This window comes from Nycticebus coucang, chromosome 3 (assembly GCF_027406575.1).
Source record: "Nycticebus coucang isolate mNycCou1 chromosome 3, mNycCou1.pri, whole genome shotgun sequence".
Classification (NCBI taxonomy): domain Eukaryota; kingdom Metazoa; phylum Chordata; class Mammalia; order Primates; family Lorisidae; genus Nycticebus; species Nycticebus coucang.
This window is the reverse complement of record NC_069782.1, coordinates 160,254,146-160,272,077: the sequence shown is the minus strand read 5'-3', so window position 1 is coordinate 160,272,077 and position 17,932 is coordinate 160,254,146. Positions and strand designations below refer to the sequence as shown.

Here is a 17,932-nt window from a genome sequence, read left to right as displayed (position 1 = left end):
GCCCGTGACAGATGGGTGCTACAGCTCCAGGCGTCTGTGCATGGTCATCCCAGTGTGGGGACACTGGTGGGACAGGCAGAGGATGAGCCTAGCCTATTACCACTACTCCTTCCCAGAGGGCAGCTCATCAGCTCATCAGCGGCCTTTGGTGTGGAGCCGCTTTTCTGCATCTGACCTCTCCCCAGCAGAGGTCACAGGACATGTCACACATATCATGGACAGATGGACAGAGTGGCCTGAAGCACCGGAGAAAAGCGGGGGCAGCTGGGAGTCCGGGCAGCAGGTGGCACAGCCTGAGTGCTGGTGGTCACTGTGGTTGCCCACAGCCCCAGGCCCAGGAAGCAAGGCCTGGCCTAATGTCAAAAGGGGACAGAGCTGGGAGGGGACAGTGCTGTGCCAGGCTGGGCAGCGGGAGCCTTGTGGGCCAACCCTACATAGCCAGGAGCTGTGCTAGGTGCTGAGTGCTGAGTCCAGCAGCTCTGGGAGAGGCAGTGGGGCCTGTGCCATGGAAAGGCACCAGCATGGCCTGCAGCGTCCTCAGCTCACCCACGCCCGAGCCCGCAGCAGAAGGGAGCCATTAGGTTCCAAGACACCCCGCGTTGAAATTCACATCCTGTCCCAGCTCCCCACAGCACTATTTTCTTATCTTTCCCACAAAACATCAGAGGAAAAGTGAGGCTATCCTCATCCAAGTCTGTCTGGTGAGGGCCCTGCTTGGCCTGTGGCAGGGCTGGGGATCCGAGCCTCAGGGGGCCACAGGTGCAGGCATCCCTGCAGCTGGCACCACAGCCTGGGAAGGTAGCCTGGCAGCCTGAGCCACATCCCTTTCTGGGTACAGCCGGCGGGGCACCTACCTGTCCAGCACATAGCCCAACGCCTTGTGCCGGATGCCTGAGTACACCGAAGGGCTGGTTTCCCAGGCCACTAAGTTGGAAGCATCATGGAAGAGATGGATGTTCACCAAGTCGAAGGCACTGTACCAAAGAGAAAAGAAAACTGTCATCAGGGGGCTCAGGGGGCAAGGATCCCCAGGAGAACATGGCCAGCCCCAGCCTCTTCCATGTGGGGCCACCTGAGTCCTAGGCACCATCTACCCACCTGTCCTCCCACATGGCCAGAGGGCCCATAACCTTTGCAAAGCTGTCACTGTAGCTGAGTAAGGACGCAGCTGCTCACTGTACTCCCTGCCCACAATCCAGGAAGACTCCCAGCCTCCCCAGCCTCTGGGCACCACTCTAGCCTTGCCCAGAAGGGCCCTTCGCATGTCTGGCTGGCAGGAACATGACTCCCTCACCAGGGGAGGTCAGTGCAGCGCTCAACGCTGTCCCAACACTGCTCACAAAGCCCCCTCCCTGGCACCTCCCACGTGGAGGCTAGTGTTCTCCTCGGCCCCTTTATGCTCTGCAGGAATTGCAAAGGGTGCAGGTCGGCCCTCCATCTTCTAGCCTCCATGGTGACCTGCTGACTCCACCTGGTCCATCCATGCCATATGGCTCCACACAGAGCCAGGGGTCTTTGCTAAGATCAAGGGCCAAGGGCAGTAGGCAGTGGGTCAAGGATGGAGACTCTATCTGGGACACCCACGCCTGAGAGGCCAAGGCCTCCTCCACAGCCCTGACAGTGAACTTGGAAGTGGGTTGCCCAGATGTAGGGAGGCCAGAACCCTCCTAAGCCACATCCATCATGAGGCTCAGACATCATGACCTAGAAGTCAGTTTCTGAAGAGTGGTGACCTGTGTCACAGCAACAGATATTCAAGTGGTAAAGCTGTGGGAAAAACAAAACAAAACAAACAGTCCTCAAGTGTGATCTGAACACACGAGGGGCAGGCCGGGATCCCTGGAAACCACATGAGGAGCAGGTCACATGTTTTTGGCTGCCTCCTAACAAGTAGGAGCACATGGCAGGAAGGTGTGGCCCGGGGCAGCCCAGAGTGACAGCCAGGGAGACATGAGCTGCTCTTTATCTATGTTCGGGCTGTGACAAACAGGCCACCAGGCCACCACCACACAACCCAGTGTGTAGCCACGGGGCCACAGGCGCCCACCCTGCCGGCTTTCTCCTGCAGGGGCTCTGGCGAGTGTGACTCAGCCTTGGGGCAGGACAGGACGCTCCTCTCTGCATCTGTCCTGGGTACCTGGACAATGGTTCCCACTGCCCCCTATCTGTGAAACTATAACGGTTGCAGTGAGGCGGCTGGGGTCTCCTTGCAAATCAGTAGGGCCTTCGGTGAGACGCCCACAACATGCCACTTGTGTGAAATACACAGAGACAGAGAACACTCTGAAAGCTTATGAGCAGAGAGGGACGTGGGACAACTTACCAATCAGTAATGCACCATCTTGTCCGGATGAAGCCTTTTCTTGACCATTTGCACTGAAAAATAAACAGTTACACAGATAAGCCAGCTGGCAGGGAGGGAAGAGGAGCATGGCTCCCTCACACTCTAGGGAGCAAATAAGACGCTTTTTCAAACAGAAGAAAGTTTTAGTCTTTCAGAATTTAAGGTACTCTGCCAGAAAGAACAGCAACGTGCACTCATGACAGACACCACACTTACATGTGCTGGTATTGCTTCCAAAAGAAACGACAGTCCACTCTCTGCAGAGCCCCGTTCCCAGACCAGATGGGAGCTGCAGAAAGCTGCCTGTGCCCACCAGCACGAAGATGCAGCGGGTGCCTGCGGCTGAGCCAGAGAAGGTGCCTGGGCAGCTGGCAGGTGTGTGGGTCCAGGAAGGCCTCATGGGGCCTCTCACCACAGTCCTGCCCTGCAAGCCCACATAGCCAGCACTGGTCTGGGCAGTAGCTGACCGTGGTGAACTAAGAGAGGGTGCCTTTACGAGAGCTCCCCTCTCACGAGTGGTGTTAAGGCCTCGCATGAGGAGCTTCATCAAGTGCTCGACTCTCTTGTCCTTCCGACCCCCACTTCGAGGACACACCATTCTTCCTGGAACAGGCATCACCTAGAACATGCAGAGCGAGTGTTCTCTGCACACACCACAGCTGCCACACAGCTGCCACACTGGGACATGAACATCCCAGACCCCAGAGCCCTGAGCAGTCACGTCCTACTGTGTATAAACCACCCAGCCTGAGACCTCAGGTCTTACCATTGTATAAACCACCCAGCCTGAGACTTCAGATCCTACTGTGTGTAAACCACCCAACCTGAGGTATGAGGTCCTACTGTGTGTAAGCCACCCAACCTGAGGTTTCAGGTCCTACTGTGTGTAAACCACCCAACCTGAAACTTCCAGTCCTACTGTGTGTAAACCACCCAACCTGAGGTGTCAGGTCCTACTGTGTGTAAACCACCCACCCTGAGACTTCAGGTCCTACTGGGTATAAACCACCCAGCGTGAGACTTCAGGTCCTACTGTGTGTAAACCACCCAGCCTGAGGCTTCAGATCCTACTGTGCCTATACCACCGAGCATGAGGCATCAGGCCCTACTGTGTGTAATCCCACTAGAGACTTCACGCACTACTGTGTGTAAACTACCCCACCTGAGACTTCGGGTCCTACTGTGTGTAAACCACCCAGGCTGAGACTTCAGGTTCTACTATGTATAAACCACCCAGAGTGAGGTGTCAGGTCCTACTACGTGTAAACCACCCAACCTGAGGTGTCAGGTCCTACTGTGTGTAAACTACCCAACCTGAGGTATCAAGCCCTACTGTGTGTAAACCACCCAGTCTGAGACTTCAGGTCCTACTGTGTGTAAACCACCTAACCTGAGATGTCAAGTCCTACTGTGTATAAATCATCCAGTATGAGGCATCAGGTCTTACTTTGTGTAAACCACACACTCTGAAGTATTTAGCTGCAGCAGCCCCGGTGCACTGCCCTGGCCAGCCCAGTCATGGAGCATGCACAGCCTATGACAAACAGCTGAATTTTAAACTTTGGCTCACCTTAATTAATTTTAATTTAAAGAGCTGCACAGAATAGGGCAGCTGCACAGCCTAGGCAGCCCTGTGAGTGGGGCTCCTGCCCAGCATCCTGAAATCCCTTGGGGAGGTACTGGGAGGAGGCCTGCCCTTTGACCACAAACACCACATGGTTACAGCCTTCAGGACACTGGATGGAATGGCCACCCCAGGGCAGGGCCGGCTGCTCCCACAGAGGACAGCAGAGGAGAAGGGGATGTGGGGAGTATCCTGATCCAGTGTTAAATGCAGTGAGATTTGCTCCCTACAGGAAAGGAGGGTCCAGGTAATTCAGCAGCTGGCATCTCACTTCTTTTTTTAATGCAAATAGTTCAGGGGTGCAGCTCTCCTTGCACCCCTGTAACCGCCACACTGGACAAGAGCTGTCCAGACACACGGCCCCTCACTTGTTTCCTAATTCCTACTCTGTCCCCAAAGGCCCCCTGCAAGGCTCCCATGTCCTCTATCTACAAAGCCCCATGGGCCTTGTCCCCTGCAGCCCCCCACAGCCCCTCTGCCTCATAGGCGCCTTCTGGGCAGCCAACCTCTCCCTGTAGGTTTTGAACTAGCCCAGTAAGGCTGGGCATTCACCCTGAAGGAGCAGGCAGATGTGGGGCAGGAGACAGATCCAGCGTGACAGACAGCAGAAGGCAAGCTGTCCCGCCTGGCACTGGCTGAGGCACATCCTTGGCCCCACCAAGAGGGCCAGAGAGACTGTCCCCAGGATGATCGGGATGCCCTGATGTGCTCTGGGGACAAGAAACCGGTGACAACTTCATGTGAAGGGTGTGAAGACGCCCACAACTGTGTGGATGTGGGTCCTCCATGTCTCATGTCAAAATCTGACCCCCAGTGCTGGGGTTGGGGCCTGGGAGGGCTGCTTCCCTCACTCCAGGTGAAGCCTGCTCCTCCTTTGCCTCCCACTACAAGTGGAGGCTCCCTGGGCCTCCCCAAAAGCAGACGTGGGCACCATGCTCCCTGCGTCTCTTTGTAAGTTACCCAATAGGGAGAATTCCCATAAAGGTGCCACTCTATGGCAACATGGGACAGACTAAGATGCCTGTGTGGGAAGACAGCTGTGGGTGGGTCCCAAGAAACTGCCTCCATGCACGAACTCTGACCTGTGAGGCAGGAGAGCTGCTGCTAGCAGGACAGGTTGTGAGGGGCCCGAGTCCATATCAAGTGTGCCATGGGTGCCAGTGGTGAAGAGCCCACACGAGGTGGGTTGGTCATGGCCCCAGGAGCCTGAATCTGCTTCCTTGACAACCCAATTACAGAGGGGTCTGGGGGAGGCAGCCTCTGGAGCACAGTCAGCACTACCCCAGGGGAAATGCGTCTGCAGGGCAGTGACCAGGTGGGAACACAGGGAGCCCCAGCCCCAGACATGTGGGCTCTGCTCCTGACCAGCCTGGGCCAATGCCCTCTGCCAGCAATCACCTCGGTCCCCACTCCTGTCACTCCTCTGTGGCTGGAGCCTTCTGGGAGGAGCTCATCACTGTAGTCTGGGCTCTGAGACTCTAGGGGCACCGACCACCTCTGGGCCTTTGCTGAGGACCCACCAGTGAGATTTCGGTGGCTCCACACTTGGGGTGGAAGGTGCCCCCTGGGTATGCTGCTTCAGAGAGGTTTTCACCACAGAAGTGGGAGCCACGTCATGTGGTGGGGCACGTCCTTCACACACATAAGGGCCTCTGCCCAGGCCTGATAATAGGGTGCCTGCAGCTGCAGATGGATAGCGAGTCAGGCGGCTTCATCTACTAAGAGACGGCATAAATCGCCACAGAGAAAAGGGAGGCTGGGGGGAGGTTATCACCACAGCTCCGTGGAAGGCCCGCTCCGAGCATTAGTGGAATTAATTCATCTTTCATAGAAGCTTGCAGCAGGCCTGTGATCTATGGTAACAACCAATTTCTCACCACGGGCAACAGGAAAAAAATGACTTGCCTTGATCGACTACACAAATCTGCTTTTTAAAAATGGCCTCACATTATCTGCAGTGTTGCTCCCAGAGGCGTCATCTGGAATTCACACTGAGCCACAGCACCCATAAATCAACAGAGAAAGTTTTGTTAGTTTTCTATGCAGTGGGCTATAATTATTTGGAATTGCATTATGCCTCCATCACCGTAATTACACTTAGATTATCCTTAAGTGATGGTAATAAAAGAAGGAGAAATCAGTCTTATACTAGTTTCCTCCTGCAAAACATGAGACACACAGAGAAAGGTTTGGTGTGGAAACCCAGAGGAGGGGCCGTGCTGGGCAGGGACTGCTGCCATGGCGTGGCCGGGCATCCTGAGCAGCTCTGGGGCCCTCGGGTGACACATGGAACTGCACATTGAGTGAAGTCTTGCATATTTGGGAATACTACACTACTGACAGAATATTAAAAGTTTGTGATTTTACAGTAAGATGCCTGGACTGGTGCATGTCAGGTCAAGCACACGGATCCCGGGGGTCTCTAGCACAGTGGGGTGCCAACGCTCATGCTGACCCGCAGACAGGCCCAGGCCTCGGGCAGGGCTGGCCCCTCTGTTCCAGCCACCAGCAGCCACAAAGATCTGCGGGGCAACTGACCACCAGGTGTCTACCCAGAGACATCCACAGACAGCCCTTTCCCCCCTGTAAGTCTATGCCCCAGAAGTGCATTTTCTCTGTTGCCTATAGGTGTGACAGTGTTGACATCTGCAGCTGCATCTCCTGAGGGCACGCTGGGGCCACTTTTCCTGTGGGAAGGAGCTGGCTCCTCAACATCCTGCCCCCACAGGCTAGGGGACATAACATGTCTGCAGGACCAAGGCCAAGGACCATGGCCAGATCCCTGCTGGACATGGCCAAGCCATAGCAGAAGCCCCCAGCCTCATCAGGTGGTAGGCAGTCAAGAGAGCTTGGAGGAGGCCCCGCACAGCCTCACAAAACTTAGGCCCTGCCCTGGGTGGTCCCACAAGGGGTCTCCCTCCAAAGGACACAGTGATGCTGCTCTGAGCCCTGCCCACAGACCGCTGCAGAGGCCAGGGACACACAGTGAGCCCGGCACCCAGCTCTGAAGATTGAGGTGCAGGGACGGTTCGCACATCCCAGGTTCCAGCCACCAACCAGGAAGGTGGGGACCCAGGGTGCCAGGAGGTCCGTGTGGGTCCTGGGGGTGGAGGCTGCATGCTAGAGCCACTTGACATGGACATTGAGGTGCTCCATGGACAGTGGCTGGGAAGTGCAGGGCACGTGGCGGGACTTGGAATTCAAGGCAGAGGACACGCAAGTACGGGCTCCTCGTGCCCGCCGAGGTGTGTGCGCACACAAGGCCTGCTGCTGAGGGGACGTTCTTTGGGAGCAGGCCTTGCCAGCCCCACCAGGGACTAGGCAGGGCAGGGCCCAGAGTGCTCACTGCCACCCTCAATTACATGGCCCCAGGAGCCTGTGGTGCCTCCCCTCGCCACTGTCAACACCTGAAGGCTCACGGGCCCACGGCAGGTAAGTGACCTGCGGGGCCCCGGCTGCCCTGGGAAACATAGGTCCCAGCCTCAGGCCCACATCCCTAGCTGCCCCCGCAGACAGGGGCACGCTTCCATCCAGCCTGGTAGCATTAGCCCCAACCCTGGCCCCCTCCCACCCCAGCTACCCCCAACTCTGCCCCAGCTCCCCATACCCCTGCCCCAGCTCCTCTACCCCCACACCCCTGCCCCAGATCCCCCCACCCCCACCCCTTCCCTAGCTCCCTCCACACCCCCCAACCCTGCCCTAGCTCCCCTGCTCCTGCGCCTCCTCAAATCCATGGCTAAAGCTGCCTATTGTGTCCTATTCCTTGCCATGGGCCCCCACCCTTCCTGGCTTCCCTCCCTGGCTGACCCTTGCCATCTTTGGTACCTCAGGACATATAGGCTCACCTCTCAGGGGTTCAGTGTCTCTCTGGTCTCTCCCTGCCCATCTGGGACAGATAAGACAAAGCAAATGGCTAGACACCAGGGTGAGGGGCAGCTGTGGAGGGTCTGGTTTCCAGCCTGTCTCTGTAGGTCCAGCAGTGCTGCTACCAAACAGAGACTGGAGGCCAGAGATGCTGAGTGAGGACCCTGCCGGGGCAGGTCATCAGCCTGGCTCCATGGCCAGTGTCCCTATGTCCCCAGAGGCCATGCAGTGTTGGGGTGGCAAGACGGCTCAGGGAAGCGGGCTGAGCCAACTACAGTGAGATGCCAGGCTACAACTGCTCCCTTGACCAGCTCAGGGCCCTCCTGGCTGCCCTGGGGCCCTGTCAAGTTGCTGGTGTCTGGGCAGAGGTGACTCCAGCCCTTTGGTGGGTTGTGGCTCCCAGCCCACCCTTACCACTGGCCCCTGAGCCTCTCTGGTCACTCTGAGATGCAATTTGAAGCGAGGCCCAGAGCTTGGGTCACAGCTTCTCCAAGGAAACCACTGCCCCCATCAGCCTGGGCAAGGTACACACTACCTCAGTGACAAAGCTCAGGGACACTGTCATAACAAAGGACTCCATTCCGCACAGAGAAGGTCCTGGAGCTTTCCCGTGTGTCCTCCCCCGACAACAGGATGCTCTGGGCGGGGCAGGCAGGGTGACGGGTCCGGGAGCATGACGGTGTCCTTAGCCCAAGCACGATGGATGAGGAAGCTGCGCCCCAGGGTGACATGGGCATCCATCCTTCATGGTGGCGGCCACGAGCCCTGCATTCAAGGCTCACACCATAAAGCAAGTTAATACAGTTGTGGCCTTGCTGGAGGCAGCTCTGCACAGGCGTGGTCGCCCTCCCTGTGGCCAGCCCATCATGAGACGTGATGGAGAGCAATCCTTCCTGGGGCTGAGCAGATGAGTCCATGTACTCTCCTGCATCACGGCAAAGGCAGGGCACGTCCAGCCTGGGAACTGCCACCAGCCGTTCAGTTTTAGCATTCAAAATGCTTCCGGTCAGGATGTCCAAACCCTACTAGGATCTAGCAGATGACAAAAGGCCAAGGCAATAAACTCCAGGTCGCCATGGTAATTACACAGGCTTGTGAGACTCGGGAAATGCTGGCTGTATGGCTTACTAACAGATAATGCCACCCAAGACAGCCTGCCCAGTGGATAGCTGCACACGCAAACTAAACAAAATGCACTGAAACCCAAAGGAATAGCCCCAACGTTTTAGGGTGACTTTCGTTTGCACAGTGAGACAGTAAATAACTCCCTGTTTCCTCTCAAAATGCTCCGTAAGAAGCAGGAGCGACTCCTGGGCATGGGTCTAAGTGCCCAGCCCGGGCTCCACAGTGGCACCACCTGTGACACAGGCTTTGCCCTCATGTTCCAGCACCATGTGGCAGGTCCCCTGGCCTCCTCGGGCAGTGGCACAGGGAGCCATTGTCCTGGTTCTGCCCGCCAGGCCCACATTGCCACCCATGACAGAAGGTGCTGACTGACACAGGGATGAACACACTAGGTTCTCTCTGCTCTGCTCTGTGCCCGCCCAGATCAGCCCTCATGAGCTTAGAGCTTCCCAGAAAGACAGAGAATCACATGCCCTCAGAGGTGCCAGGGTAACCTGACACTGACCTCGGGGAAGTAATCCTGCGGGAACTTCTCCTTCTCCAGCATGGGCGTGCTCTCCAGGGTGTCCGAGTAGATCTCTTTGCCGGTCACTTTCTTGTACTTCTTGGCTGGAAAAGACCAGAACATGAGGTGAACACCTCCTTGCTGTGCCCAACCCAGGTGGCCAGGTGCTGCCTCTCCCCACCTGTGCAGCCAGCAGGGGCCGGGCAGGGAGGCTCCAGGAGGAAGGCTGGGTGTGGGCACCCAGGCAGGCCAGGCAGGCCAGGTGCTCCAGGGCCTGAGCCCATAAATCCTGCCCACAGCCTGAGATCTGACACCCCCTCCATTATCCCGGAGGGCCAGCCCACACAGATTTACAGGGGCTAATTGGCGTCCTCTTTTAAAGCCGTGAATATATTTAAGAGGGCTGTGGAATGACCATTCACTCAGACCTTCGCAGGAATTTATTTAATGGATTTCCTCCTCGAATACAGGCAACATCACTCATATCCCAGGGAAGCTTTCCATGTGAGCTGGAGGAAGGGAGTGCTGGAGGAAGGGAGTGCAGGAGGTGGCCCTCTGGACTGGCTTTGCCAGCCACTGCCCAGTATCTCCCTGGAGCCCCAGAGGACATGCTGGGCCAGGCTAATCTGCAGCTAAGGGCTGGTCTTGTCCAGCTCACACCTGGGCCAGGGCCCTTTCTTCTGTGGACAGGTAGCCCCAGCCCACGTGGCCCATGGTGGGTGACACACTCCTCACACTTGCTGGCGAGACCTCTCCACGAGACACTCCCCGAGGAGCTCCTGTCAGCAGGTTCTGCTGCCAGGTGTCAAGGACATTCTCAGAACAGCTTTGCAACAAATGGCCAGTTGTGTCTCATGAGCGCCACCCACCTGGGGGCGAGGGAGAGCCTCAGAGTAACTGGGGAAAGATACTGGTTCTACCATCCCAATCAGTGATGCAACACAGCAAGGGGTATCTGGCTGCACAGGCAGGAGAAAACGCACAGGACACGTCCGTGACGTACGAGCAGGAGCGGGACATGAAACAGAGACCACTCCTCAGGCTCAGGGCAGCGCCACCCACCCTCACCTCCTCCTCTCTTCCCCAAACCTGAAACCACTGCTGGGACAGCTCGGGTATGTTTAGCTGTGACCCTCCCCAGAGTCCCTCAGCACCGTCACTGCTGCAGGACACTGTAGGTTTTCTCACTGGGAACTGGGGGATGACTCCATTGGTGCTGCTGAGGACTGACGCCCAGGGCAGGCGGGCTCAGGCCAGACAGATTCGAGCTTGGTGTGTTTAAGTGACACCAGGAGGCTCTGACACCATTCTACACTTGCTCACGACTGGCACAGGGCAGAGAAATGGAGGCACCTACAGAAAGCCAACCATCATCTCCCCAGGACGGAACTCCTCACTGCCACTGCTGGGCAGCCACCACATGCGGGTGGGCACAAGCGGGCCAACGTCTGGCTCTGTCCACTCCCGCACCCTCCACCACCTGCACCTTCTGCCCTCTCTCCTGTCATCAGTCCCCCAGAAGCACTGCAGACAGTGCTCTGTGGCCCTGCGGTGTCTCTTACAGGTGTCCACTGAGCACTGTGGGGCCTGGGCTGAAGCTGATGACATGGAAAGGAGAAAAAGCGACAACCTGTGAGAGGCTTTGAGGACAGGAAGCAGGGGCAGACACAGACATGGGTCACGGAGAAGGGCATGGACATAGGATGGGGACGTGGAGAAGGAGCATGGACACGGGATGGGGGACGTGGAGAAGGAGCATGGACACGGGATGGGGGACGTGGAGAAGGGCATGGACACGGGATGAGGGACGTGGAGAAGGAGCATGGACACGGGATGGGAGATGTGGAGAAGGGCATGGACACGGGATGGGGACGTGGAGAAGGAGCATGGACACGGGATGGGGGACGTGGAGAAGGAGCATGGACACGGGATGGGGGACGTGGAGAAGGAGCATGGACACGGGATGGGGGACGTGGAGAAGGAGCATGGACACGGGATGGGGACGTGGAGAAGGAGCATGGACACGGGATGGGGGACGTGGAGAAGGAGCATGGACACGGGATGGGGGACGTGGAGAAGGAGCATGGACACGGGATGGGGACGTGGAGAAGGGCATGGACACGGGATGGGAGACGTGGAGAAGGGCATGGACACGGGATGGGGACGTGGAGAAGGAGCATGGACACAGGATGGGAGACGTGGAGAAGGGCATGGACACGGGATGGGGACGTGGAGAAGGAGCATGGACACGGGATGGGGACGTGGAGAAGGGCATGGACACGGGATGGGAGACGTGGAGAAGGGCATGGACACGGGATGGGGACGTGGAGAAGGGCATGGACACGGGATGGGGACGTGGAGAAGGGCATGGACACGGGATGGGGGACGTGGAGAAGGAGCATGGACACGGGATGGGGACGTGGAGAAGGGCATGGACACGGGATGGGGACGTGGAGAAGGGCATGGACACAGGATGGGGGACGTGGAGAAGGAGCATGGACACGGGATGGGGACGTGGAGAAGGAGCATGGACACGGGATGGGGACGTGGAGAAGGGCATGGACACAGGATGGGAGACGTGGAAAAGGGCATGGACACGGGATGGGGACGTGGAGAAGGAGCATGGACACGGGATGGGGGACGTGGAGAAGGAGCATGGACACGGGATGGGGGACGTGGAGAAGGAGCATGGACACGGGATGGGAGACGTGGAGAAGGGCATGGACACGGGATGGGGACGTGGAGAAGGGCATGGACACGGGATGGAGGACGTGGAGAAGGAGCATGGACACGGGATGGGGACGTGGAGAAGGAGCATGGACACGGGATGGGGGACGTGGAGAAGGAGCATGGACACGGGATGGGGACGTGGAGAAGGAGCATGGACACGGGATGGGGACGTGGAGAAGGGCATGGACACGGGATGGGAGACGTGGAGAAGGGCATGGACACGGGATGGGGACGTGGAGAAGGAGCATGGACACGGGATGGGGGACGTGGAGAAGGAGCATGGACACGGGATGGGGGACGTGGAGAAGGAGCATGGACACGGGATGGGGGACGTGGAGAAGGAGCATGGACACGGGATGGGGACGTGGAGAAGGAGCATGGACACGGGATGGGAGACGTGGAGAAGGGCATGGACACGGGATGGGGACGTGGAGAAGGGCATGGACACGGGATGGAGGACGTGGAGAAGGAGCATGGACACGGGATGGGGACGTGGAGAAGGAGCATGGACACGGGATGGGGACGTGGAGAAGGAGCATGGACACGGGATGGGGACGTGGAGAAGGGCATGGACACGGGATGGGAGACGTGGAGAAGGGCATGGACACGGGATGGGGACGTGGAGAAGGAGCATGGACACGGGATGGGGACGTGGAGAAGGAGCATGGACACGGGATGGAGGACGTGGAGAAGGAGCATGGACACGGGATGGGGACGTGGAGAAGGAGCATGGACACGGGATGGGGGACGTGGAGAAGGAGCATGGACACGGGATGGGGGACGTGGAGAAGGAGCATGGACACGGGATGGGAGACGTGGAGAAGGAGCATGGACACGGGATGGAGGACGTGGAGAAGGAGCATGGACACGGGATGGGGACGTGGAGAAGGGCATGGACACGGGATGGGGACGTGGAGAAGGAGCATGGACACGGGATGGGGGACGTGGAGAAGGTCATGGACACAAGACGGTAAACAAGGGACGTGCAGAAGGGCACAAACACGTGACAGGGGATGTGGAAAAGGGGCATACACATGGGACACAGGACATGGGACAGACTGTCCAGGACAGAGCCCCTGAGACAGACTCCCCCAGGATGGACACACATAGCCCTCCGCACACCTGGCACGTGCATGTGCAGAAGTGGCCACTATTCTGTAACAGGCTGCAGCGTCCACCACGTTCTGGGAGCCTAAAGGAGGGAAGTGGCAGCTGCCCCAAAACAGTCACTGCCTGAGAAGAAGCCCAGGACCTGTACTGCTGTTACCTCTGAGGACAGCAGAAATGACAGGGGTGGGGGGGAAAGAGGCCTTCATTATTAAAAATAAAGTAGACTTTTTAAGGTAATTTAAGTTTGCAGAAAATACAGTGTCCCCATGTACCTGTCTCCACCCCCTACAGCATCCTCTACCACTGACAGCTGGCGTGAAGGATCCAGGTTGTCACGTCACTGCCACGGAGAGTCAGGAGGTTACTCTGGAGTTCTCTGGGCTATGGCGAAGCATGACGTCGCCCTTGCCACAGCGCCCTCATAACAGCACAGTGTTACCCATACCACAGCGAGACATCACCCTCGTCACAGTGCTGTGAGAGCATCCTCACCGCCTTACAAATGCTCTGTCCTCTGCTGACTCACCCTCTGCCTCACAACCACTGATCTTTTTACTGTTACCTAGTTTTGCCTTTTCCAGAATGTCACAGACTCAGAATCACTGGCCTCAGACTGGCTTCTCTTGCCAAAAAAATGCACTGATGTTTCCCCCATGGACACGGGGATGTGGCCACACAGCTCCTTTCATCTCTGAGCCCTGTCCCACCGCAGCAAAGGATCACTATTTGCTCACCCGCTCGCCCTTAACATTAGGCAGAGAGGCCTCCATTCAGGCAGAGTCACCTCCGACCCTGTTCTGGGCATCTCGTCTTCCACATGACCATTACCACCCACCTTCCCACATATGGGGGACCCAGTCTGCAGGTTCAGCCAGGAACTGAGCCCTCACAGTGCCCAGCCTGCCTGCCTTAGTCCAGCAGCTCCCGGTTTTGCTGTAACAAAATCCCCAAATGGCTTGTGAACTGCAGGCAGTTCTGCCTCGTGGCTCTAGAGGCTGGAGGTCCGGGATGGGGTGCTGGCAGATGAGGGTCTATGAGGCCAGTTCCTCCCATGTGGCACCTCCAGGTCCTTAGGAGGGGGCCAGACAATGATCCTCTCATAGGCCTCTGACCTCTCAATCTAATCGCCTCCCAGCCCACCTCCAACATCACCACCTTAGGGTTAAGAGTCAACGTGAATCTGGGGGCACAAACACCCAACTATGTTTTATCTTCCAGAAACCAACGCGAAATGTACAAACACAAAGATTAGCAGTAAAGAGATGGAGAGAGTGTGCACACTGACACTGTTCAAGAGAGCCGTGTTAACTTCACACAGCGCAGCCTTCAGGGAGGAAAGTTTTCAGCAATGAAGAGGGACATGACATAATTAATAAAACTCAAAGCTGGTTCTCTGAAAAGACTAATTGATCTTTAGCTAGACTAACCAAGAAAGAGAAAAGAAAAAAGTTACCAGTATCAGAAATGAGAAACAAAGGGACATCACTGCTGATCCCACGGACTTAATAGGCTGATAAAGGAATATTATTAATGAGTCTATACTCATGGGTTTTATAACTGCAATGGGTCAGTTCTGTGACATGTAATCTATGAAGGCCCTGCGAGGAAGACCACAGCTCTGCAGGGCCTGAGGCCTCTGATGAATTGCAGGAATCTATAAGAACCTTCTGGGAGAGAGAAACACCAGACCTAGACAGTTTCTCTGGTGAATTCTACCAAGCAGTTAAGGAAGAGGTTATACCAGTTCTCTACAATCACTTTCAGATATATGAGCAAAGCGAAAACTTCCTAACTCATTCTACGAGGCCAGCATTGCCCTGATACCAAAACCAAGCAAAGGCGTTACACAGAAGGAAAACTGCCTGCAGCCCCCAGCAGTCACAGACCCGCTGAGGAGCCCCTCCCTGTCCCCTCACGCAGTGGACCAGCAGGGATGTCCCTTCTCTCTCATTTCTGTTACCAGTAATTTGTTTCTTTTCTCTGTCTTGGTAGTCTGGCTAAAGGTCAATTGATCTTCCCAAAGAATCAGGTTTTAGTTCTATTAATTCTCTCTATTGATTTTTTGTTTTAATTTCTGTTGATTTCTGCTCCCATTTTTATTATTTATTTTCTTCTGCTTACTTTGGATTTACTTTATTTCATAAAATAGAAGAATTCTCAACAAAATGTCAGAAAGTTGAATCCAACAATGTATAAGAAGAATTATACATTAAGACCAATTAGGATGATTCCAGGTGTGGAGGCTGGTTCCACATTTAAAAATCAATTAGTGTAATCCATTGTATCAGCAGACTGACGAAGGAAAATTATATAATAATAATCAACAAATGCATAAAAAGCATTTGACAAAATTCACTGGGCCATGATAGCGCAGTCACGGGGTGAGGTTAATACATAAAAGTCGGTTGCTTTTCTGTATACCAGCAATTACTAGTGGGATTTGAAATTGAAAACATGCCATTTACATGGCATGTCCAGTGTCTCTGCAAGAAAAACTACAAACTGGTGAAAGGAAGGGAAGAAGAGGAGCTAGATGGGCAGAGGCTTGGTCCTCCCCAACCGGCGGTGCTCCTCGCCCTCCGACAGTCCGCCTCTCTCTGCTGGTGTGCTCTGACCCTGCGCGCTGACGGGGCGCGCTGTGCAGCTGGGGAGGAGCCCACTGTGTCTGCAGCCTTCCTCCTTCATTTCCCTCTCACTCTTTTTCTGCCTCCTTTGGTTTTCACTGAGCATCTTAAATGGTTCCATTTTCTCTCCTCTGGCAATGCTATCAATCAGACATAGTTTTAAAAAAACTAGTGATTGCCATGGAGTTTGTGATCCACATTCACCACTAATCCAAGTCCACTCCTACATTGCATGACTCGCCTTTGCAGACCCGTGTGGGCCCCTCACAAGCGAGGCCCAGCCGCCTCCCTCACACTCCTGCTGTTATTCATCCGCCCATCCACACACCTGTGTGTGCCGCTGTTAGTACTGTGGGCAAAAATCACCTGCTAGACCAACTAACGCTGGCTGCTTCTCTGATCCTCTTTCTTGATGTACATCAGAGCTGCTGGCCTCTGTCACCTTCCTTCTATTGAAGAACTTATTTTGGCATTTCTTGCAAGGGATATTTGCTGACAGCAAATCTCTTCAATATCTGTCTGACCACCTTTCTTTATCCTTCAATTTTGAAGAATAATTTCACTGAATATGGAATTCTAGGTTGATGCTTTTTTTTTTTTGTAGAGACAGAGTCTCACTTTATGGTCCTCGGTAGAGTGCCGTGGCCTCACACAGCTCACAGCAAACTCCAACTCCTGGGCTTAAGCGATTCTCTTGCCTCAGCCTCCCGAGAAGCTGGGACTACAGGCGCCCGCCACAACGCCTGGCTTTTTTTTGGTTGCAGTTTGGCCGGGGCCGGGTTTGAACCCGCCACCCTCGGTATATGGGGCCGGCGCCCTACCGACTGAGCCACAGGCGCCGCCCCTTCTTTTTAATGCTTTAAACATTCCACACCCCTTTCTTCTTTCTTGTACCGTTTCTCAAGAGAGTTCACTGCGATTCTATTCTGGTGCCTTTATAGGCAGGTGTTCCCTCCCTAGTCCCAGCCCCACCCCCAGATTCTTTCCCATTTCTGTCTCTGCCGGCAGCCGCGGTGCAACTGTCTAGCCTTCACTCTGCTGGGTGTCGGTGTCTGTTACTAACTTGGGGGCATTCTCAGCCACCACTACTTCCAGCATTTCTTCTCTCCTTTCTTCCTGACCTCACAGGTGTTCCTGCTGCTGTGTGCTGTGCCTTCTATAGTTGCTACAGTTCTTGGACATTCTGTTCTGATATTCAGACTTACACTTCTTTCTCTTTGCTTTTCAGTTTGTGAAGTTTCTTTCTTTTTTTTTTGTAGAGACAGAGTCTCACTGTACCGCCCTCGGTAGAGTGCCGTGGCATCACACGGCTCACAGCAACCTCCAACTCTTGAGCTTACGCGATTCTCTTGCCTCAGCCTCCCGAGCAGCTGGGACCACAGGCGCCCGCCACAACGCCCAGCTATTTTTTTTTTGTTGCAGTTTGGGCGGGGCTGGGCCGGAACCGGCTACCCTCGGTATATGGGGCTGGGCCCGAACCGGCTACCCTCGGTATATGGGGCTGGGCCGAACCGGCTACCCTCGGTATATGGGGCCGGCGCCCTACTCACTGAGCCACAGGCGCCGTTTGTGAAGTTTCTAATGACTTACCTTCCCTCGCACTGACTCCCCCCTGCCCAGGTGCAGGCTCCAGCGCAGCCATCACAGGCATCTCCATCTCTGCTGCTGGGTTTGTAAGTTCTAGGTTTTCCTTCTGCTTCCTTTATGAGTTTCCACCGCTCTGCTTATATTACATGTCTTTTTTTGCATGTTGTCCACTTTTTGCCTTAGAGCCCTTGGCATATTAATTGCAGTTATTTTAAAGTACCAGACTGGTAATTCCACACCTCTGCCATATCTGAGCCTGGGTCTGATTCTTAGAGTTTTTCCCATTTTCAGGTTGTATTTTTTTTTAAGCCTTTCAGCATGCTTTGTAATATTTTGCTGAAAGTAGAACAAGAGTATCGGTAAGAGAAACTGTGGTAAAACAGTGTGGGGTTTTATGTTCATCTGCCTTGGGGCTGAGT

The 17,932-nt window shown here is 55.5% G+C and overlaps 1 protein-coding gene across 1 annotated transcript in view; it reads right to left on the bottom strand.

Moving 5' to 3' along the window:
- INPP5A (inositol polyphosphate-5-phosphatase A) overlaps positions 1–17,932 on the bottom strand; it is a 193,414-nt gene that overhangs the window by 50,766 nt on the left and 124,716 nt on the right. Inside the window, exons 6-8 of the mRNA XM_053584591.1 lie at positions 9,463–9,566; positions 2,324–2,376; positions 855–974 (exon numbers count right to left, since the gene is read on the bottom strand). Of these exons, the coding sequence (XP_053440566.1) occupies positions 855–974; positions 2,324–2,376; positions 9,463–9,566 (277 nt within the window). The remainder of the gene's footprint in view (positions 1–854; positions 975–2,323; positions 2,377–9,462; positions 9,567–17,932) is intronic.